Source organism: Notamacropus eugenii, chromosome 1 (genome assembly GCF_028372415.1).
Source record: "Notamacropus eugenii isolate mMacEug1 chromosome 1, mMacEug1.pri_v2, whole genome shotgun sequence".
Lineage (NCBI taxonomy): Eukaryota > Metazoa > Chordata > Mammalia > Diprotodontia > Macropodidae > Notamacropus > Notamacropus eugenii.
Genome location: NC_092872.1, coordinates 54,578,164 through 54,602,304, shown reverse-complemented (window position 1 = coordinate 54,602,304; position 24,141 = coordinate 54,578,164). Strand labels below are relative to the sequence as shown.

General features: G+C 43.6%; 1 protein-coding gene and 1 long non-coding RNA gene across 5 annotated transcripts in view; one reads left to right on the top strand and one right to left on the bottom strand.

Moving 5' to 3' along the window:
* The first annotated feature begins 1,788 nt into the window (after nucleotides 1–1,788).
* On the top strand, nucleotides 1,789–23,953 carry LOC140499901 (uncharacterized). Of its 2 annotated transcripts, XR_011965584.1 has the most exons (4): nucleotides 1,789–1,873; nucleotides 3,610–3,673; nucleotides 20,305–20,394; nucleotides 23,451–23,953. It is a non-coding gene; the product is annotated as an uncharacterized lncRNA (long non-coding RNA). The 2 variants fall into 2 exon arrangements; XR_011965585.1 differs by lacking the exon at nucleotides 20,305–20,394 and having other exon boundaries at nucleotides 3,610–3,682.
* The window catches only part of MRPL28 (mitochondrial ribosomal protein L28), a 30,495-nt gene continuing 11,078 nt past the window's right edge, over nucleotides 4,725–24,141 (bottom strand). For 2 of the 3 annotated variants that reach the window (XM_072601820.1, XM_072601829.1), the window contains exon 6: nucleotides 19,036–19,517. In XM_072601820.1, coding sequence (XP_072457921.1) covers nucleotides 19,380–19,517 — 138 coding nt within the window. In that variant the 3' untranslated portion in view covers nucleotides 19,036–19,379. Of the gene's footprint in view, nucleotides 5,364–19,035; nucleotides 19,518–24,141 lie in introns of those variants that run through there. The other variant, XM_072601858.1, reaches the window with a different exon arrangement.

The following is a 24,141-nucleotide window of genomic DNA, read 5'->3' as shown; positions in this document are numbered from 1 at the left end:
CCAACCTACCTAACCATTCTCCTCCTTCATGCACCCTATACTCCGGACAATCTGGACTACTCATGAGGCCATCACACAAGCTTTGTGGTTTTCTATCTCTGTCCCTTTGCCCATCTTGGCAATAAAGGGAAGTTTCCTGCTAGGGCAGAGTGCATCCCTTCCCTGACATAGTCCTTTATCCCACTGACACATGCGGACCTGTCATACCCATGCCTCCCCAGCCCCCACCCTCTCAGAAGGACCCTGACCCAGCCTTCCCCCACCAGGATCTCCTCTGGGGGGCTCTGGAAGTCCACGCCGGTGACCCCGACCCCGCTCAGTTCTTCTTTTGCTTCCTGCCGCCTTATGATGTGTCTCTTTCTGCTGCCTAGAAACCTGGCCCCGGCTAAGTTACAAATACGCGATTATGTATGCTGATGTCCGTCCCCGGCAGTCCTTTGTTGCTATTGAATATGTCGTGGCCAACAAAAGTGCACTGGATTAGCCACAGTGGATTAAAAGATTTGCCTCTCAGAGTGTACCTCATAATGTAACAATTGACATGGAAGGAGGCTTTGAAACCTACATGACTCTTATTTCACCATCTGTGCCTTCGCTTTCCCCGGCCAGTGTGCAGGGGGTGCTTACACATGGCCCCTGGCTTCGGCCCTCTCCGTCTCCGTCTCCATCTCCCTCTCCCGGACCCACGTCCGCCCCGGGCTGGCCACGGTCGCCCTCCTCTCCTTCTTGTCCTCTCCAGGGCTATTGGGTGGTCTGACCAGGGCGCGGGGCCTCAGAATTCTAGGGTGGCGTGTCACCTCCATGCCCGGAGACAGCGGCTGCTCCTGGGCTGGGGGACGGGATGCCGGCGGGTCCGGAGGGCACCCCGGCCACAACCCATCCTGGGCCGAGCCCTGCGTGGCTTTGTCCCTGGGGGACATGGGGGGCTGCCGGACAGAGGGCCGCGGGTTGATCCTCGGCCTGCGTCCCTGCCGGACCACACGCACCTCGCTCATGCCAGGAGGAAACATGGAGGGCAGCGGCGGGAAGGCGGATGCCCAGCTCCCCCTTCCGTCAGGCTGAAGAGACACAGTCCTCGCTGTGGATCCTCGCAGCGCACACACCCGCACACACCCGCACACACACACGCACACATGTGTCCTGGCTTTGATCTCCAGAGCCTCCATTGACAAGCTCCGAGCAGCGAGCCGCCTTTGGAAGGACGGGCTCCTCCCAAGTCCCGAGTAATGAGATTTGGGCATGTGGGGGCCGCCACCCCTCTTTTAGGTGGGAAATGTGTCTCCCTCTTTCTTTCCTTGAACCGCTCTTTAAGCCCAACCGACTTGACAATGCAATGTCACAGCGTCCAAGCATGGTGACCGGGAGGGGGAGGATGGAAGGCCCGGCCGGGGGTCTTTGATGTGGCCCCGACGCGAAACGGGCTGTGAAAGGCCGGCCACCATTCGGGGGGCACGGCGTGCGCTGGGATTTCCTTTTCCCACCAGTTGGCCCCCGCCCGCCCCCCCGCACGGGTTTCTTTGTTTCTCCTCCCAAAGCCCATTTTCCAGGTTATTTGGGGGAGAGTCATGGGTGCGTGTGTGTGCGTGTGTGTGTGCGGGGTGTGTGCGGGGTGTGTGCGCCAGCGCCAAGGGGCGGAGGGTGGGGTGAGGCCGGGAACCCGGGGAGGGGAAGGGGCACCCCGGGGGGCCGAGGGCCGGCCGACGGCCCGGACAACCATGAGCGCGGAGAGGAGGGAGAGCCCGACTCCCCGTGGCCTCACCTGCCTGCCTCGTGCCGCCGCCTCCTGCCCGGCTCGCCCGCCGTCCGCCATGATGGGCCTGGCCCGCCGTCCGGAGCACTTTCAGCCACTCCAGGAAGCCAGTCCCTTTTCTTGGTAACTGTGTGGCTGGAGATGAGGATCCTTACTTTATACTGCTGCTTGGGCTCCCCCACCCGATTGGCTGAGGCGGGGACCAGATGATGGGCCCGAGAATCCTAGCGTAACTATGGCAACCGGCCCCTTCAGACACCCTGCCACGGAGGCACTTGTAATTGCTGGGTAAACAGGCTGGTGGGACCGACCGCTCCAGCCCGGGGAGGGCGGGGGGTGTCCTTCCTCCCCCGGAGGGGTCAGACCCGAACGTCGGAGCGGGATCTGTCCTTGGACAATGGCTGTGGAGTGGGTCTGGCGAGGTGTGTGTGTCTGTATGGTGGGAGCGTGGATGTTGTGCATGTGCTGGCATCGGGCGCTCCTGCGTGTGCCTAGCCTCGTGTGTGCGTGTGTGAATGGGCGCTCACCCTGCACACACCTCACACACCAGCGTCCTGCAAGGGGCATCCTCCCCGAGCATCTGCTCTCATTTCCCATGAGGAAGCTGATTGCCAGTCGGCTCCATCCAGCCTCATCCCAAGCTGAGCCAAACCTCAGCCATGGCCATGTGGTCCTGAGCAGATAATGGCCCCGCTGTATGTAATCGGCTCTGAGAGAGAGACAGACAGACAGACAGACACAGACAGAGACAGACAGACAGACAGAGACAGACAGACACAGACAGAGACAGACAGACAGAGGGGTGAAGGGAGGAGAGAGGGCAGAGAGAAAGAACCGGAGAATGGGAGGAGAGACAGAGCTAGAGTAGAAAGGCAGGCAGGTGGCTCTCAGCAGATCCCTGTTCATGAGGATTTCACACTGGCTCATCCCGGGCTGACTGAGGTCAGGGCTGGCCTGTGGCCAGTGATATTAGCAATTCAGAAGGGGCTGCTACTGGTTAGGCCACGCTCTCTCCCTTCCTTTTCTCTTCCTTTACCGTTGCCCATCAAAAAAAAAATCCGCATGTGCATGCCCAAAATATAAATATTTATACACAACACAGATGTCTGTATTCATAGTCTCATACTGTGAATTCCGCATCCTATTCCATCTGTGCCAGAAATGTGACCTTGGACAAGTCACTACTCTTCCCCAGGGGCTGCATTTTCCCAGTCTTAAAAGTGAGGGGGTTGTTCAAAATGATCCAGTTTTAATAGTTATTTTATGAAATCTGGAGTCCCTGAGGTTTTCGGAATAGGAGCTATGATTTGTAATTCTTTCCCCTGATGACAGTTATTTGGTCTCTGGACTGGTCTGTGTGGGGGGGGGTCACTAGTAACCGGGGCTTCTTTGTAGGTGTTTAGTGGGCTTTAAATTTGTGAAGGTCTATATAGGCCCCCTTATCTGTGAGCTCCGTACTCACTTGACTTCTTGGCAACTGAAAAGGGAAAAAGATAAGAAGCAGAAAAAGTATCTAAAGAAATTGCCTCCAAAGCAGGGGGTATGCTGGTAAATGTTTAACACCTGGGAGAGGAAAGGGGGAACGTACCCAAGACATGCTTTTAAGTTTAATCTGAGCTATTAACATTTCCACCATCACTTTCTTAAGTCTAGACAACCAAAAAAAAAACCAAACAAAACAATAAACCAAGCTCTTATTTGAGGGGTGAGCTGATTTCTGAGGGTTAAATGATCACACTGAAAATGGAATGATTACCTCTCTGGTATCAGCACATACCCCTGCTCCAAATGTCCCAAAGTGGGAAAGAAATCTTTCGTAAAATGCTACCTTTATAGCCCTGGCCTCTTTGTCTCTACAGCAGAATGGAAAACACATTGGATTTGGAACCAGAAGACCTGTTTTGACTCAGCCCTGCTGCCAAGGTCACTTCTGTGGGTTTCAGTTTCCTTATATTTAAAAGGAAGAGGTTAGATTATATCAAGGTTCTTAAATTTCTTTATGTCAAGGGTGTCTTTGGTAAGTCTAGTAGCCTTTGGACCCCTTTTCAGAAAAACGTTCCTAAATACATTAAATAAAATATGTAGGAGTATAAAGGAAACCAATTGCATTAAAATAGTTATAAAAAAAATTTTTTTAAAAGGTCACAACCCCCTGGACTAGAAGATCTCTAAGATCCTTCTACCCTTCCAAGTCTATCGTTCACTCTTTCTCAGATTCTTTGTTCTCTACCTTAAATAGTTAGGATTTATCTCATTTGATCCTTACAAAAACCCTAGAAGTGGCAATTATCATCTCCATGTTATAGATGAGGAAACTAAGGAAGACGAGGTTGAGTGACCTGCCCAGAGTCACACAGCTAGTATGTGTCTGAGAACACATTTGAACTCAGATCTTCCTGACTCCAGGCCCGGTTCTCCATGTACTATGATGCCACCTACCTTATCCATTGCAGCCTAGTATACTATCTGACAACTGCACAAAGTGAACTTGTGAGGAATTCTTAGGTGTGTACCACTTACAGGTAAGAAAAGCCAGGTGGATCCAAGTAAGAAAAGCCTTTTCTTTCCCAAGGTGTTTCTTTTTCCTCTATAAGTCAGTCTATTTTAATGTGTAAATGAACCTTTGAAAAAGAAGCTAGTGAATCTGATCTACCTGATCATGCCAGAGATCCTTGTAAGGAGAAAAGGAATGAAATGAGTGATTAGGATCGGGGGGATTGGGAGTCTGTGCTCCAAGATCCAAGTTATTCTATCATTCCCTTCTATCCTTCCATCCATTCAGCCCTCCCTCCATCCATTGCTCCATCCATCCATCCATCTATCCATCCATCAGTCTCTAAGGTTATCATCCACATACTCTGTATATATCCTGTATTGCCTATTAACCTACATGTTGTAAGTTCCTTTCAGAACGTGGAATGCTTTTGATTTTTTTTTCTATTTCGAGCATCCATTCAGTACAGTATCTGACACATAAGATTAATAAATCTTTGTTGATTGATTTCTTAAGTGCCTAGTATGTTCCCGGCACTGTGTTAACCATAGTGGATATAAAGACAAGAAATAAAACAGTCCCTGTCTCAAGGGGCTTATATTCTATCAGGGAACACAAAATGTACACAGAAAAGTCTAGCCTAGTTGTCTTCTGCTATTTCTCTCCTGAATAACTTATATTCTTTTAACCCAACAAGTATTCCAATAGATTTAAGGAAAGGTTTTTTTTTTCTTCTCTCCTCTCCATGTCAGGAAAATTAGAGGAATCTAGGCACCCTGGGGGCCAGGGAAAGTTAGTGACAGCCATCCATGGTCCCAACAGATCTCAGGTGGAGGTTTACTCTGAATGGTTTTTACAATGAATAGAACCTCACAGAGAAGAACCTTGGTTTGTTTTCCCAACATTTGCTGTTATTCAGTAAGCAGAGCCCAGGTCAAGCGGAGCTCCATCCTCCACTCTGGTCTGGCCATTCTCATTCCATCATGTCAGAGACAAAGGCTCTCCTAACCCTTGGGCTTTGTCTATTTTAGCTCACCGAATCTTTCCATATTGGAGCTTCCACACGGTGCTCTCCTCTCTTGTCCCATAGAAATGTAAAATGTCACATCTGGAAGGGAACTTAGGACATAAAATATAACATGTTAGAGCTAGTGGGAGCATTTAAACATAGACTTCCAGAAGTGGAAGGGGCTGTAGAACATAGGATGTTAGAGAGATGGATCAGAAGCCTCATAGGACAGAGTCCATTTTTCCCAGCCTTTTCATTTTACAGAGGAGGAAACTAAGGCCAAGAGAGAGGGGATGATTTGCCAACGGTCTCAAAGTCAGTGTCAGAGTTGACTATTTCAATGGCAGAACTAAAGCCTCCTGACTCCCAGTTGGACACCCTTTCCATTTTACTACCCAACCCTTCTATTGCTTTCTCTGCTTTTCACTTTTCTCTGTCTTGTTCTTAGACACCAGTTGTAGGGTAGTCTGTGACTCCTCAAACACCAGAGGAGAGTAGCCAAGAATTGGCTAAGTAGGATTTACACATTGCATTTCCAGGATTTATTGGATTAATTTGAATTGACCAAGATGGCAAATCTGAGGGTGAAATAAGAATCATGGTTTTAGAATTATAAGAAACCTCAGAGGTAATCTGTTCAATCCCTACACAATTAATGAACTCCATCTACAACATCTTTGTCAAGTAGTCATCTTATATCCATTTGAAGGGTCTAAGAACCAATCAGAAATCCCAGACCTCTGGGAACCAAAAGGTACTAGAGGTCTTGGGCCAAAGGAAACTCATATCCATCAGAAACTCCAAGCCTCAGAATGTTAAGGGAGAGAAACCTGTGCTGATGGGGAGCTCAGGCTTGCTCCACATAAAAGGAATTTTATCGGTGTGTCTCATTTGGAGATAAGACAACACAGCTGGTTCAGAGTATGACTTCCATCCAACCCTGGTGACCAAATCATCAGGTAGTTATTAGCCCAGATGCTAGTCCAGAGCTCTCTGCTTCCTCCACCCATTACCTCCACCTTCCCACTATTTGGAGTGATGTTGTGGAAGTAGCTATGACATTGTGCTCAAGCATCACAAGACCCAGGAGGGTGGAGTGCTCAAACAACTGGTTTTTCCCTTATCCTGTGACTGGCAAACTGGACATCCTCTTGCTCTTCTAATTCCATTACTATCCTCAGAGAAAAATACCCTTTTTATTTTTCTTGCTGTCTCTCCCTAAGTCTCCTTCCTGTCTACCTCAGCACTAGCTCACCATAATTCCTCTTATTCTCTGCTCTCTCATTCCCTTGTGCCCTCTGGAATATCCATCCTTCAGGACTCCTCTCCAATCTCTCTGTCTTCAGGATGCCTCTCTCTGTTCTCCCTGCTGCTGGTACCTCCCTTCCCAGATTACCTTCCATTTGTATATAGTGTAACAACTCCTGCTGAGGGGTAGGCTGGATATGAAACCTCCTGGGATTTGTGGTTTTCACAGTTTGTGAAGACAAGAAATTAAAACAGATCAGCCCTCTGACAATGGGGATATAAGTTTTTCTGTCTAGAGGAGAACAAGGAGCAAAGGAGAGGTTTATCTTAGGCAATCCTTTTAGGGTGACTGGGGGAGCATCCACATCTTATGATTTCCTTTTTTAAGACCAGGAGAGTCTCCCTCTATCTAATTGGACAGGTTGGGAGGTATGTGTGTCTGTTTTATTGCTGGCCCTGTAGCAGGATCTGAGAGTGAAAGATGACCAATGAGAGGAATGGACAGTCCAACTCTTCCCCGGTCTTACTTTGATTTGTTTTCTGAAATTTATTCTGTTAAAGAGCCCATTTGCTGGATTAATGTTATTTTTCATAAACACCTGTGGTAACTCTGTCTACTTCACAAAGTTGTGAGGATCAAATGATAGAATATTTGTAAAGTACTTAGCATAATGACTGGCACACAGTAGGTGCTTAATAAATGCTTATTTCCTCCCTTTGCTTATGGCATGAGAGCACACAATTGGAACCATAAAGGAAAGAGGGACCTTTCCTAGGATATGGCTGGAAGCTCCACCCCCAACTTATTGTAAAAGGATTTTGCTCTCTTCCTGGGGCATAAGTATGAGCCAGACTACCTTTCTAAGGGCAGAATTACTATGAATTTGGGTCCTATAGTATAGATAGGAGTTAAGGTTGCAACAGCACATATCTTGTTATCTGTATGTTGTCACCCTGATCAAGCTTCCTGAAGGTAAGGACCATATATCTTTGACCTTCTTTGTGTCCCTGGCACTCAGCATGAAGACTGACACATAAGATCTTGGTAAATGTTTGTTGACTGAATGACACCTGTATTGTTAACAAACTGCCCCCTATCCTAAGTGTCCTTATCTCACATTCTTCTGACACTCGCAGAGACTGGGATTTCTACAGAAAACTCTTCAACATCTGGGCACCTTGTTCAATGCAGGCTGTTCCTTATCCCATCTTGTCTTATTATCTCCCTCTCCCTGAGCCAAGAATAGGAGTCAACTTACTCATTGCTCCCTGTAGCCATTTTAGACCCTTCCTTTGTTGCCATCGCTCTGCAGTTTTCCTCTTTAAGGTCCAGTCCCTATTCAGATGCTGATTGTCATAATCCATTTAAAAGATAATTTTACTGATACATTTTGTTTTTACATCACCTCCATTTCCTTCTGCATGCTTCCTCCAACTCCCTCCCAGAGAATGATCTTTTGTAACAAGTTCAGTTGTTTTTCAGTCTGTCTGACTCTTCGGGATCCCATTTGGGGTTTTCTTGGCAAAGATACTGGAGTGGTTTGTCATTTCCTTCAGTTCATTTTACAAATGAAGAAACTGAGGCAAACAGTGCTGTTACTTTTCCACGTTTATACAGCTAATACAGGGGGGCGGAGCCAAGATGGTGGAGTAGAAAGATGCACATACACATAGCTCCGAACCCACAACCCATAGAACATCTGTAAATAACAACTCACTGCAAATTCTGCAGCACCAGAGGCCACAGAACATTGGAACAAAGGAGATTTCTGTTCCAGAGGGACCTGCAAACCTCTCGCAAAAGGTCCTTTGCGCCACGGACTGGGCGCCACGGACTGGGAGCCAAGCACAGCCCTGCCGCAGCTGCGGCACCGAGAGGAACAGATCCGAGCAGGCTTCAGGGACGGAACCTCCAGCAGCTGCGCGGGTCCCTCCACCCACAGGTGACGGGGGTCAGTGAGAGGGTCTCTTTGGTGGGTCGAGAGGGGAGTGGGGTGCCCCCATAACTCAGGCCCCCTCGGGAGGCAGCAGCAGAGGCGGGAGCAGACCAGGGCTCCCCAAGCAGGCAGGAGCCTGGATCCATTGTTGAAGGTCTCTGCATAAACCCCCTGAGGGAACTGAGTCCAAGAGGCAGCCCTACCCCCACCTGAGCACCTGAACTTAATCTCACACTGAATAGCAGCCCTGCCCCCGCCAAAAGCCCTGAGGCTGGGAAGCAGCATTTGAATCTCAGACCCCAAGCGCTGGCTGGGAGGATCCGGAGGCGAAGTGGGTATGAAGAGAATATTCAGAAGTCAAGTCACTGGCTGGGAAAATGCCCAGAAAAGGGAAAAGAAATAAGACTATAGAAGGTTACTTTCTTGGTGAACAGGCATTTCCTCCCTTCCTTTCTGATGAGGAAGAACAATGCTTACCATCAGGCAAAGACACAGAAGTCAAGGCTTCTATATCCCAGCCCACTCAATGGGCTCAGGCCATGGAAGAGTTCAAAAAGGATTTTGAAAATCAAGTTAAGAGAGGTGGAGGAAAAGCTGGGAAGAGAAATGAGAGACATGCAGTCAAAGCATGAACAGCAGGTCAGCACCCTCCTAAAGGAGACCCAAAAAAATGCTGAAGAAAATAACACCTTGAAAAATAGGCTAACTCAATTGGCAAAAGAGGTTCAAAAAGCCAATGAGGAGAAGAATGCTTTCAAAAGCAGAATTAGCCAAATGGAAAAGGAGATTCAAAAGCTCACTGAAGAAAATAGTTCTTTCAAAATTCGAATGGAACAGATGGAGGCTAATGACTTCATGAGAAACCAAGAAATCACAAAACAAAACCAAAAGAATGAAAAAATGGAAGATAATGTGAAATATCTCATTGGAAAAACAACTGACCTGGAAAATAGATCCAGGAGAGACAATTTAAAAATTATGGGACTACCTGAAAGCCATGATCAAAAAAAGAGCCTAGACATCATCTTTCATGAAATTACAGCTAATACACATCTGAGGCTGCATTTGAACTCATGAAGATGAGTGTTCCTGATTTTAAGGCCAGTACTCTATCCACTGTGTCATGTAGCTGCCAAGAATTTTTTTTAAAGGAAGAAAAAAATTTGGCAAAACCAATGAATACAATGAAATATTTATATGTAAACTTTCACAAGAATAGATCACTACTTCTGCAAAAAAATAGGAAAGAGGAAAGATATATCTTCTCATATCTGTCCTTTGGGGCCAAATTAATTTTTTATGGTTATGTGGTATTTCTTTCCAATTACATTGTTGAAGTCACTGTACCTATTGTTTTGTTGGCTCTTGATTTACATGACAGCAGAAGTCTTTCCATGCTTTTGTGTATTCATCATGTTCATCATTTTACAAAGCATAGAACTATTCCATTACATTCATGTACAACAATTTGTTGACCTATTCCCCAGTTGATGGGCATTGACTTTGTTTCCACTTCTTTGCTACCACACACACACAAAATTGCTACTATGAATATTTTGGTGTATACAGAGACTTTCTTTTGTAAATCACGGACCTTCTTGGCACATATCCCTAGAAGTGGGATTTGGGGATCAAAAGATATGTATATTTTAGTTACTGTATTTGAATAATTAATTGTTTTCTAGAACGGATGTACCAAATCATAACTCCAACTAAAAAGCATCAGCATGACTCTTAATACGCAAGCCCTCCGCATGAACTATTCCCATCTTTTGTCAATTTGCTGGGTGGTTTTGAATTGCATTTCTCTTATTATTATTGATTGGGATCATTGATTTATTTGGTTGTCAATAGTTTGTTGTTAGTTAATATCTCTTGACCAGTTATCTACTGGGGAATAGCTTTTGACCTTATATATTTGTTAGTTTCTATGTTTCTTGTATACCAATCCCTTATCAGAGATATTTTATACAAAGATTTTTTTCCCTAGTTGAGCACTTCCCTTTTTATCCTGGATACATTAATCTTGTCCCTATGGCAGCCTTTCAATTTCCTGTAATCAAAATTATTTATTTTTTTGTAATTGCCTCTATCTCTTGTTTGATTAAGAATTCATTCCTGAGAGCCACAGCTACAGAAATATGATTGTTCATGATCTGTTTTTCTTCTGGGTTGTTTTTTTTTTTTTAAATAGCATGACCTTTAATATTCATTTTGATTTTATTGTAGCATATGGTACAGGATGTTGATTTAAGCCTAATTTCTGCTAGACTACTTTCCAGTTTTAGCAACATTGTAATCAAATAGAGAATTCTTTTCTAGGTCATTTATGTTGCCATAATATATTAACCACCATTTTATTCTTTTCTTAAGTTAGCAATTACCTGATTCAATTTTCTACTCCACCCTTACTCCAGTCATCATACTCAGGGACATTAATATGTATGTTGACATCCTTTTAAACATCCTGGTCTCCAAGTTCATCAATTTCCTTAACTCCCATGACCTCTGTCTTCACTCTATCTCATCAACCTACAGAAGTGGGTGATTAAACCAACTTTATGGATCACCATCACTTATAACTTGTGTAATCTCTGTGCTACCCAGCTCTGGTTTCCCTTTCTGATCACAATCTGCCCTTATATATCTGCCTCTGCTCTCTCTCCAAGGAAACCAATAGGGTTATAGATTTAGAGCTGGAAAGAACTTCAGAAGTCATTTGATCTGACCACCTCATTTTACAGATAAGGAAACTGAGAGGCTCAAAGAGGGCCATGGGATCATACGACTTCATGTGGCCAAGTTCACCTAAGTAGTGAGGGGCAGAGCCAAGATTTGAACCTGGGACCTTTGACCTCAAATCCAGTTCTTTTCTCCACTCTGCTATACTGCTAAATCTAATGACCTTTTCTCAAATTTCATCCTTCTTGATCTCTCTGGTTTTTGACAGTTTTTAGCCTTGCTCCCTCCTCCTGGATACACTCCTCCCTTGACTTATGTGATATTGTTCTTTACTGGTTCTTCTCTTACTGTCTAACTACTTGGTCTTAGTCTCTTTTACTAGGGTCACTATCCATCTCCCAACCTCTAATTTTGCATGCCGCTTAAGTCTAGTCTTGGATCTTCTTCTCTCTCTTGGTGATCCCATCTACTGCTTTTGATATGTTGATACATCAGTGAGTCTGAGATGTCATTGACATGGCTACTCCTTCCATTGGCACAGATAGCAACCCATTTACACTTTCTTGTCTTGTGCAGTTCTTGTCATCAATCCAATCTTAGGGGGAGGGGGAGGTTATCTCTTACATCTACTACATGACTTTCCATCCTACTTCTGATGATATCCTTCATACTGCTTTTCCTGTACAATTCTTCATTGTTAATGTTTTGCTCAGCTCTCACACACCACTTGCCCTCTTCGTTACCCCTAGCCTCCATTCTTCAGTGATTGTGGTATTCCACCACTCCCAGTTATATAGCATCCCTGGAAAACTATAGTTATAAAAGTGTGAGCTTTTGTTTCAGGGAGAAACTTGAGGGCCATCAAAAGAACAAATTATGGTCCATTTCTACTCCTTCCTAAAACGCATTAGGGGCTATGATGTTTAAAGTCTAAAAGTGTTGACTTCCCCCCAACTGATGGTCAAAGCAGCTTACAAATATTCAAAGGTCTCTTTCATTTTTCATCTTTTTGTTGTTCTCTGTCTAGTTTAATCCATAAATGCCTTTGAGATGATTTGGCTTAGTTGGGTCTCTTGATAAACTTTCTGCAAACCTGTTTTTCCCCTCCATTGCTTCTTGTTTTTTGAGGCAGAACTGCTCATAATCTTCTACCAATCTCTTTTGGGTTTTTTCTTTTATTTTTGTAAATAGAATTTTATTTATTTCCAATGACATGTAAAGATAGTTTTCAACATTCATTTTTATCAGATTTTGATTTCCAAATATTTCACCCTTCCTCCCCTTTCTCCAAGATAGCAAGCGATCTGATGTAGGTTATACATGTGCAATTATAGAAACATATTTCCACATTAGTCATGTCGTGAAAGAAAGAAACAGCGCACAAGGGAAAAGTCACCAAAAAGTGCATTCAGACTCCACAGTTCTTTCTCTGGATGTTGCAAGAATCTTTCATCTTGAGTCTTTTGGAATTGTCTTGGATCACTGTATTGCTGCAAAGAGCTAAGTCCATCATAGCGGATCATCGCACAATGCTGCTGTTAACTGTGTACAAGGTTCTCCTGGTTCTGCTCACTTCACTCAATACCAGTTCATCTAAGTCTATCCAGGTTTTCCTGAAATTCACCTGCTCGTCATTTCTTATAGCATAATAGTATTCCATTACATTCACCTACCACAACTTGTTCAGACATTCTCCAGGTGATGGTAATTTCCTCAATTTCCAGTTCTTTGCCACCACAAAAAGAACTGCTATAAATATGTTTGTGTATGTAAGTTCTTCCCCCTTTTTATGACCTCTTTGGGATACAAACCTAGTAGCAGTATACTGCTCTCTTTTGTAAAGTATTACAAATCAGTCATAAGTTGTAACAAACCTGTGTTGCCCTTGGCTGCCACTATATTTGGCAGGGAGATCAAGTGATTGCTGGCTCTGGTGGTTTCTCCACTCCTTTACCTTCCTTAATTTACATCCAATTAAACTTCCTTAGGAAATAGTGATATGCTATTTTAATATTTGTTATTTTAACCATTTCCTGTTTTTTTTCTGAATCAAGTTTCTTTAAATAGTTAGGTTGGAGAGTTGCCTCAATTATCCATCATACATTCTTCTAATTTTGTATTGATTTTGATCTTCGCTTTAACAAGCCAGTGATCTGTCTGTACGCAGAGGATTTATTCAGGAATGATCCCATGTCATTAATCTGTATGTCAAAATACAACCAATTTTATTTTTGTGTGTTATTTGTTGTTCATCATGTCGAGTACCAACTAGTTGTCTTCTTGAAGGACATAGTCATACTATGTAAGGATGAAGATTCTATATGGCATAAGGTTCAGGAATTCTTCTCTGCTTAGGAACACCTGCCATACTGTGGCATTAAGAGTCAGGAATAGCTCATTAAACCGTCTATTCATAAGCCACCAGGTGGTGCTCTAAGCTTGTTTCAGTTCCCAGTGTACATAACCCTAATGTGAACAGCCTACCTGATCCCTTGTGTAACCGGAAAGACCTCATCTGGGTCCCCACAGTTTCCAGTTTACTAGTGTCTTTGATCTGGTCTCATTTACTATAAGGTTGAAAATTCAATGATTTTAAATAATTTATTTGATTCAATTGCCCTCATTCCCACATTTTAATCTTCCCAATTACAAGTGACCCACAGTTATGGATCATTGTAAACCATCAATAAATTATAAATTAATGGTTAATTCCATTTACTGAATAGGATTAAAAACTCAGGTGAAGTAAAATTCTCAAGCAGCATTCAGATGCTCTGGTAAAGGTCTAAAAATCTCTGTCCCTAGCAACAAGAGTCACTCTCTTACTGAGATCTGATTTTTTTACTATACTTCTGCCATGGAAATAGAGGAATCCAAAGATTGTCTGCAAAGGACAGTCAACAGTCATCTCATCCAATCAAAATGACAAAGGCAGAGGGACAGAACAGTCTCACCATGTGGTGGAAGGGGATCTTCATTTCTGCTCTAGAGGAGACAGTAGTTGTGTCTTGTAGCCTTTAGTCCAGTGGTCAGGTTTGCCTGGATATCTTTAGCATCACCCTGGCTACTACACCTGCAGATCAGGGCCCCATAAATTCATTCTACAGATTTGCTGTCCATAATGTTTCCCAGCATGCATTGCATATGTCCTCTGTGCTGCTTCTGTGTGGTTCTGGAAAAGCAGAAACCTCTTTGTTTTAAAAGTCTCACTCAGTAGAGCATTAATGACCTTAAGAAAGGTAAAACTGGACCTTGTCTTTCCTGTTTCCTCAGCTGCTAGTGCAGCTCTCTCACTCTGTACCAGAATCACTCTTGATTTCATATATACACGTGGCTATATTGTCTTGCCGTAGATTGTAAGGTCCTTGAGAGCAGTGACTTTTCCATTTTCGTCTTTGTATCAAAGCCCCCAGCACAGTGAGTGGCACATAGTGGGAGCTTCATCGGTACTTGTTGACTAGTTGATTTATCGGAATGAACACCTTAAAAATGCGTCACTGTTACGTTAAGTTGTTGAGTAAGAAAGTTAAATGGTTTCTATATTCCACCTGCTTGGAAGTACAAAGTGTGCTCTGGCCATTCTGACCATGTCAAGAAATTTCAGCTCCATGAGTCCACATCCTGATGTTAGAATTTTCAGTGCTGCTCTCAAATGCCCCTCCACCCTCACCTTCAGCTCTGCTCATTATCAACTACTTGTGTTGATTACATGCCATGTCTTTTTCTCATTATTATTCTTTTTTTTTTAATTTTTACGACTTCTTGTCTTTGGTTTGACAAGTTAGTGGTCTAATTGTACAAAGGTAACTGATTTAATGGCAACTCGCATTAATAATAACAATAAAAAGAGTCTTTTTCTGTCTGTTAAAATAGAATTGATTTCATGGGATAGTTAGGTGATACAGTAGATAGAGCATCAGTCCTGGAGTCAGGAGGATCTGAGTTCAAATCCGGTCTCAGATACTTACTAGCTGTGTGACCCTGGGCAAGTCACTTAACCCCAATTGCCTCCTCTGTGTGCGCACGCGTATGTATACATACACACGTATAGGTTGTTTAGCATTAGCTATGTCCAACACCATTAATTCTTTTCTTGAAGAAAGGATTCATGATGTTAAAGTGTTACTCACCACACACTACACTCTATTGTGTAGTCTACAAGTCTTTGGTCTCTCTCATTCCTTCTTCCTGGTGGAACAAGGGGCCCAGGCCAGAAATGGCTTTGTTCCTTTCCAGAAACTGCTGGCTCACTTCCATATCCCCTTGCCAAGGACCTTTACCCCTTCCCCCTGCTTTTCAGCTCCCTTTTATGTGTCATCTTCTACCCATTGGAATCCATGCTCATTGAATAAAGGGACTGTCTTTCAGTTAGTGTATGTATTCCCAGTGCTTAGCTTAGTGACTGGCAAAATATAGGTGCTTAATAAATGCTTGTTGACTGACTGACTGACTGACTTTTTTATGTATGTATATGCGTTTGTATATATATATGTATGTATATATGTGTGTATATGTGTGTACTTCACCATTCTGTTTTTCCCACCTTTGCACTTAAGTCAAGTAGCATAAAAGCATAGTGGGCTGATTTCATTTGGAAGGTCTTATCAGGTTGTCCGTAGAACTTCTCAACCTTCTCATTCTCTGGAACCAATGTTGGTACATAAGCTGCAATCATTTTCATGATGGTCTTTTTGTAACTATTTTTGTATTGCAATATGAAATAATTAACTATTACATGGAACAGTGTGTCTTGTTCCCTTTGGGCATAAAATGAAAACAACTTTGCCAGCTTTACCTGTGGGCCATCCTCTGTTTAGTTACCCTTTCCATTTTTCTTCTTGCATCATTTATAGTGCAAATGTTCAAATTGACATGATTCAGCTCCTCCTATAGTACCCTACTTGTTGGTCATTGGATAAGGGGCTCACATTCCAAGCACCAAAAGCCAAAGTTTATAAGTAACCTAAAAATTTTGTGATTGTTAGTTCCCTGTGTCCTCCCTTTCACCATTCCATCACCCATCACTGCAGAGGCAGAAGGAGGTGCTCACAGCACTGAGGACTATTATATTTTCTTTTTTTCATGAGTTACCATGGCCTAAGAATTCTATGTATTTAGCTAGGCTGGTCCTAGGGAGTAGAATCACAGGTGGCCTCCTACTTGAAGACTTTCCAGTATGGTAGAATCTTCCAGGGCTGATGCTTGTCTGTAATAGCTTTTAGGGTCACCTCCATACCCTGATGAGAGAGCAGAGTAGGAGCCTATAGAGGTCTATTTTACTATAGAGTAAAATTGTGATTATAATACTCGCACTTAATCAGTAAATATTTTGACTTACTTGCCAATTCAATAAATATGGCTACCAAAAGGAGAGTTTAGTATATAAATTTATCTCTAAAATCTTACGAAGGATAATGAATGATTATAAGCAGCATATTCTCATAAAGCAGAGAGAAGTAGTGGAGGCAAGCATAAAGAAATCTTGGCAGATAACCAACTAAACAGAGCTATCCCAAGGACATTCAGGATGAAAACAGAAGGAAGACTTTAAACATGAGAAAAATAGAAAAAGGTTTAAAAAAATAGGATAACTGTTTCCTTCATCATGGATAGTGGAACCACCACACTGGAACTGAGGGGCTTATGAAGGAAATGGAAATGGTACTAGAGAACAAAGATGGGGGAAAGTGGGTGGATTGGATGAAACAAGAGAGATCTGCACTGGAGGCAATATAATTGTAGAGACACTGAGAGATCAGTTTATAAGAGATCTAACCAAGGGGAAGAGAGCAAAGGCATGGAAAAAGTCAGGGATTTTTCTGATATATATTAAGATAAAAAGTAAGAGGGAATATCAGTCACTATCAATCTATATAGCTACTCACCCATCTATACATGATTTTTATGAGGGTCTATTGTCCAGGTGCTAGGAAAGGGATAAAGTAAACAAGACAGATTTCCACGAGCTTTATGAGAGTGGAAAACAGAGGCTCTTTGGAGCATTTCAAGAAACAACATTCCCACTGCTACCTGAGAAGACCCTTTGTGTATAGAAGGTGGAGCCCCGGGCTAGTTTTTTCCTATAGAAAATGTACAAGTTATGAATAGGACTGAGTCAATCCATGCCCCAGGGGCCTGAGAGAGAGACAGAGCAGTAACACTCTCAAGTAAGACATCCGAGGGAGCCTTCCAAGGATCTGACAGACAGGCCTGGGAAGTGACCAGCATAGCAACTAGAACAGCAGTGGAGGAGGACTAGTTAGTCTTAACATGGAACCTGTCAGGACCAGAAGCAGCCACCAGAGGGGAACACACTGGGAGGGAGTCAGGTGGTAGCAGTCTCAGGCCCCATGCCCTTCCTCTTCCTGGAGCCCCACCCTGGGTAATATCTTACATCAGTATATTCAGATAGAAAAGAAGGTCACTGAACAATACACAAGGATCCCTATAGGTGGCATATTGACTTAGAAAACATTATCTGTGTTTGATTTTATTTTTCTTTTGTTAAATATTTCCCAGTTGCACGATGCATGCACTAGGAAGTGTTCTGGGTCGCATTTTTGCCACCTCTGTACTAAATAACTCTTCTTTCAGAAGAGTAATATGGGTAGAGGAAGTTTCCTCCCTGGGAGTTCCTCATACCAATGAAATTGCAGGTCCAGTTCATGTTTCTATGTGCCAGGCGTTGTCCTGGATCAGTTGGCAGTGAGATGGCATAAGGAATAGAGTGTTTGACTTGAAAGCAGGAAGATCTGATTCAAATCCAGCCTTAGACATTCAACAGCTATGTGACTGGGCAAGTCACTTCAATTCTGCCTCAGTTTCCTCAACTGCAAAATGGGCATAATGATAGCATCTGCCTTTCTGGACTGTAAGGATCAAATGAGATAATATTTGTAAAGCACTTTGCAAACCTTAAAGTGCTATATAAATAATAGCTGTGGTTATTATTATTAATCACTACATCACTGTTTGCCCTTCTCTGACCCTGCTTCCCCAACATTAAATGAAGTAGGGCTAGACAATCACTAAGATCCTTTCCAGCTCTGACATTCTTGATTTCAGAAGTGCAAACCAAGGAAGATGTCTAAGAAAAGAGAAAAAAGAGGATTTAAAAAAAGACTAAAAAGTATTTGAATCAATCCAACAATTCAAATTCAACAAGCATTAAGGTGCCAATTACACACAAGACACTGTGCTAGCCTCTAGGTGTTCAAGGACAAGAATGAAACAGTCCCTGTTCTTGAAGAGTTTACACTCTGTTGGTTTGATTCAGAGCGGAGCTTGGCAGAGCATCAGATGAGGATTTGATATGCATTCAGAGTTCAGGAGGAAGATGAGTTCAGGAGATTCTGAGCATTGGATTCAAGGAAGAGAAAAAGACATCCAGCTGTCCCATTTCAGGGAGCAGAATTATTTCAATTTCCCATTAGGTTTGTCTTCCCAGAGACAGAAATGATCTTCCTTTATACAAAGTCTGGGGTAAGAGAGAGATTCTGGTAGGCCTGGGTATGAGGCATGGTGGAGCTCTGAAGATGTCTGATTTATGGGTAAAGCTGGACAAAGCAGAGCTCTAACCAAAATGTGTGGCGATGATTTGCCCACCTGTATACAGTTTGACCTAAAGTGCTACTCTAAACTGTAGGCTGTGTGTGCTTGAGGTGGTCAGGAAGGGCATGAAGCTATGGCCCCAAGGTTGCAGTGCTCCCCTCGAGATCCTAGGGTAGTTGAGGTAGTTTACATCGGCAGCAAACACTGGAGGCTTCTGCCTGAGAATATTCTTCATGAAGGGTTTTGTCAATCTCCCCTTCACTAATGTTCCTGAATGTAAGCGTGATCTCTTTATGTCTGACAGAGGCTCATGCTTCATGATTCTGGTGGGGATGGGGGGCGGTAGGACAATAATACTAATCACTGACATTTGCATGGCATTTTAAGGTTTACAAAGCATTTCATGCATTATATCATTTGAGCTTTACCCCCCAAATCATGTGAGTTTGGTATTGTCAGTAGGGGAAGTAGGATGAGGTCTGTATTTGATGTTAGGGATCCTGACTCTCATCCTGTGTGACCTCAGGCAAATTATTCAATCTCTCACACTTCAGTTTCTTCATTTATAAAGTAAAGGATTTGGACTAGATCAAACTCTAAATTCTATGATCTGTTATAACCCCTAATTTCCAGATAAGGAAAAAGCATCAGAGATGTAAGTGATTTGGGTCCCATAACCAGCAAGTAATCAGAGCTGGGTCTCCAGGCTCAACAACCCCTTCCATACATTTTACTGCTCCAGGGTGTCTTGTGGTGCTTATTGTGACTGAGGAGACAAGGAAGATCTGACTTGTTTGTGAATAAGAACTGGTCCCCTGTGGCTGTCTCCAGATGATGCCAATAAACCTGCAGGGAAAGTGAAAAAAATCTGCCAGTCATTCACAGCATGGCTCCAAGCCCTCCTCAGCTGATTCTTTCCCACTCAATTAGGTTGTTTGGGTAGTATAGAGATATGGCCTTTGGATTCAGAAATTTGGATTCAGGACAAGCTTGCAAGGCAGACTTAAGAAAGCCACTTGTCTTTTGTGGGCCTTTGTCTAAATAGTGTAAGATTGGGGCCTTTTACCAAGGAAGGAAATCTATTTTCACTTTCTTGATAACTGGGCCACCTTCCCACAAGGAGGGGAACAGGATAACATCCTACTAGGCACTCACTTGGGGGGCCTTTTTGAAAGATTTCTCTATATAGACTGAAAGTGTAGGGTAGTAGAAAGTTGGCCTAGGTTCATATCTTGCCTCTACTGCCTAATATGACCATGGGTAAATCACTTAACTTTCAGCTGTTCCAGGCTAATCCGACCTGACAAACTGAGGTGAAGATGGTGGTGATGCTGATTACTTTTGCAAAACTGGAGGGAGATTCCATGGTGGGAATTCCCTGCACCAAAGAAGTCATAGGTCAAGACCCCCCCAAAAAAAGAAAATGTAGGTTTAGTGGGACTGTCACATACTAGGCCCTAGGCTATTAAAAACAAAACAAGAAAACCAACCCATTGAATTGGAACCACAAGGCCACTGGAGTCTATGTCCAAAGACTTGGGTTCAAGTTCCAGTACTGCCATTGACTTGTTGTGTGACAGGTGGGTAAGTTAATTCACCTCTCTGGGCCTCAGTTTCCTCATTTGTTAAATAGGGATGGTGATACCTCTTCTGCCTGCTTCCCAGGACTGGTATGAGGATAAAATGTGTGAGGCTTTAGAAAGAAGTTCTCTACAATTGTAAGGTAAGTAGGCATGATAACTCATGATAAATTGTGGCTTCGCTTATTAAGCCTTAAGGAGACTTTGGGTCTCCCTATGCCTCAGGGGCAGCAAGTGAGACTCTCCAGTCCCTATCTCAGGTACAACATACATCTTCTTTGGCTTCTCACTGACACATGAATTTCAAGCACATCCCAGTACTCCAAGGGTAAGAGAAAAGATATTGATTGTCTCTAGTGTGTGTATGTGTGTGTGTGTGAGGGATGTACTCTTCTGACAAGCTGTCATTTTGACTTTGAAGTTGGCTTGTTCCAAATGATTTTCTGTTGTCATGGAAACATCAGCATTGCCCAGTTCTCCTACTACAAATGGGGAAGCCCTATAGTCCAAGTCCACAGCCTGAGTTCAGCTCAGGGGTCCAGGCATTACAGCAGGTGGGGAAGACAGTCCAGAAAGGAGTTAGGAATCAGAGGATAAGGGGGGAGAAATGGAAAAGGGTCATCTCTCTATCCCTCTTTACTTTCAAAAGGCCTTGGACTTAGTTTCCTGTTAGCTTGGCCTGGCCTCTATATAGAAAGAATTACTCTATACTGTCAGTATCTAGAAGCTTCTAGTCAAGGCTCACTTGAAGGGAAAACCCATTAGGTTAGACAGGAGTCCATAGAAGCAGGATTCTATAGAACCTTGAAATATTGAGTATTTCTATTCCTCAGGGAGAGGTAAATAGGTCAGGGAGCTTGAAATCAGGTAGCAGAGAAAGACCTGACAATGAAAAGCCCAGATGGCATAAAAAACTCATTTCAGTGGGACTCTGCACCCAAAAGTTGATTCTTCAAAAGCAGAAATGCTTGCCTTAAGGATCCTACATTTTACTATACATCTCTTTATTATTCCATCCTCTTCCAAACTATCCCGTTCACAGGCATGCAGATTAGATGAATTAGGCTCCTTTCCTATCCTAGCTTTACTCCAGGAATGGAATATTCAAGAAGAGCAGTGAGGAAAATGCTCAGGATAACTCAGAGACTGGATCCTAAATACTCGAAATCAGAGTGAACTGGCACCTTGCTCACCACTCATCCAGGAAAGTTCAAACACTGCTCAGATTACTCAGAGTTTCATGATTTGTTGGGTAGGAACAAGCCTGGGTTCTTGGATGATTCCAGGGGCTGGCCTGGGACACGTGTCAATCTTGTTAGTGCATAGAAAACTGGGGTGAGGGAACCCTAATTCTTCCTCAGGCCCCTGTGGAAATCAGAGCTCTTAACTAAAGAGCTTTGAGTGGTACTAACTTCTCCTTGCCACAGGAATCAGCTCAAAGCTAAAAATCAAGAAACATCTATGGATGCTATTTAGAGAATCCTGAATTCCTTCTCTACAGGGGTGGGGAAAGGTCTAAGGTAGACTACAACACGGTTCTCTCTTAGGGACCTGAAGAGATTGTCTGGTTCAGATCTCTGCTTCTGTTTTAATCCTATAAAGTTAAACATGAGAAAACATCAAGATGATTAAGTGACTTACTTGCCTAGGGTTACAAAGTAGAGCCCTAGTTCAAATCTTATCTGTTAGCTCAGATCCCAGAGCCCCACCCACTACACTAATACCTCTTCAGGAAGCTATGATTAAACACTAATTGTGCATCTGGAGGAGAGAGTGAGGCTGGTGACTTTGCACAGCCCTCCTTCACTTAAATCTAATTCACTTGCAAGTCATGACATCACCTCCCTGATGTCATGTCCTCTTCATGAATGAAGCACAAACAACAACCCTGAGACTGTAGACAGAGCAAGAAGGTCCATGGAATGTTAATGCTGAAATGGACCGTAGAAATCATTGGACCCAATTCCCCCATTTTACATGGGGAAACCAGGGAGAAAACCTCAGACTTGGCCAAGTTCACCTCAGTCCTGGTTTCAGTTCAGGGGCTATATGTAACCTTGGGAGATTTTTCCTTTATGATCTAGCTGGTCAGATACATGAGAGGGCATCTCTGGGCAAGAGTCTGGTCAGCCAAGTCAGGAATAGTCAGGGAGAAGGCTATGGTTTTGAATGCTGAAGACAATGGTGAGGCACAGTGTTCTCGGGGAGTCTTACATTGACTTTCCCAGAAGCGGAGAGCACTGCCAGCTTCTCCTACTGGGAACATCATTAGCTTACCGTGGGGCCAAGGGTCAGTCAGGGGCCTTGAATCCCTAGAGCTCAGGCCACCTGTCACCCTGCAAAGCTGAGTGCACACAAAGCATAACATGAAAACAGCCAGAGGCTGCCTGGGACATGAGTACCTTTCTAAAGTGGAGGCAGAGGACCAGCTGTGCCCAAGAGTGGCTAATTAGAGGCCCCTCTTTCTCCTGCCTTTAGGCAACAGTTAATGAAGCCACCCAAAGGGAAAAAGCCCCAGACTCACAGGAAGGGATGGAAAGCACTTTTAACAAGCTGACAGTTAGAAACAGTAAGAAAGCATGAAAATAATTGCTCATTTTTCTATGATGTTGTAGAGAGCTTTCTTCGCAACATCCTGAGGTAGTAGTTGAAGTATTGTTATCCCCATTTTAGAGATGAAGAAACTGAGACTGTGATTATGTGACATGTCCAGAGTAATACACCATGTGGCAGCCCTTTCCACCACACCAACTGCCTCTCTTAGATCTCTTTCCCAGGCCCTGGGAATTTCCAAATCAGAATAAGCTGTCTTTTATGTCTGTTATCTATTACTGATAAAATGTTTTAGAGGACAGGGCCAAGGACAGAGGCTGCACTGAATACAAAAACTTTGGGAACCATTTCCCTGGTCCCAGCTGATTAATCCTGGGGCAGAAAGTGCTTTGATAGAAAAGGCACTAAGTAAATGTGACTTGGTATTATCATGAGCTCTAGTTTTCCAATTCAGCTCAAAGGCAAGGACTAAGGCTAAGCACCAAAGTCAAGCAAAATCCTATGGCATTCACCTCAGTATCAGAGCTTTGAACAGTCGCACTACTGCACTGCAAACTGGGCTGGGTGGTCGAAGTTATCATTGTTTTGAGTTTGTCACTGTTTTTTTATGTGATCTCCGACATCACCTTCTGTGTAACACCTCTAGGCCTCAGCTCACCAGCCTATTCATACAATGGAAACAAGGGCGAGATTCCACAGACAACCGAAGAACTGTGAGAGTAAACTGGGTAATGCCTTCAAGCAGTCTGTTTTGTGGATCAAGGAAAGCTGTCAACATGAACTAGGACACTTCCCAGTATCAGATGCAGATCCTAGAGTACAGAACACTGGTCCTTACTGTAACAAGATGAGGACACAGGCTGTCTGGGAAGCAACCTCTCCCTGAGAAAATGGAAAATCATGGGAAACTGGTTCATAGGATCACACATTCCTTCCCAACCTCCTCATCCTGTACATGAGGAACTGAGGGCCAGAGAGATTGTGACTTACCTAAGGTCACAAACGTAATAATCATCAGAGCTAAGTTTCAAAACCAGGTCCTTTGATTCAAACCCCGGCCCTCTTTCCACTCTATGCGCTTTTGTCAAACTAAAGATTCTAAAGTTCTTTGAATTATAGAAATTTTACAACAAAAAAGAATGTTAGAAGTCACCAAATTAACCACTTTATGTAAAGGACTTCCAAGAATGGCCACAGTATCAGTCTCACATCAAGAGACTACAGGGTATGTGACAAGCTCCAGACAGTGGTTCTACTATACAAGACACTCACTAGCTTCTGATCCCTGGCAGCATTCTGGCATGTGTGCGTGGCTAAAGGGACACACTGGGACAGTA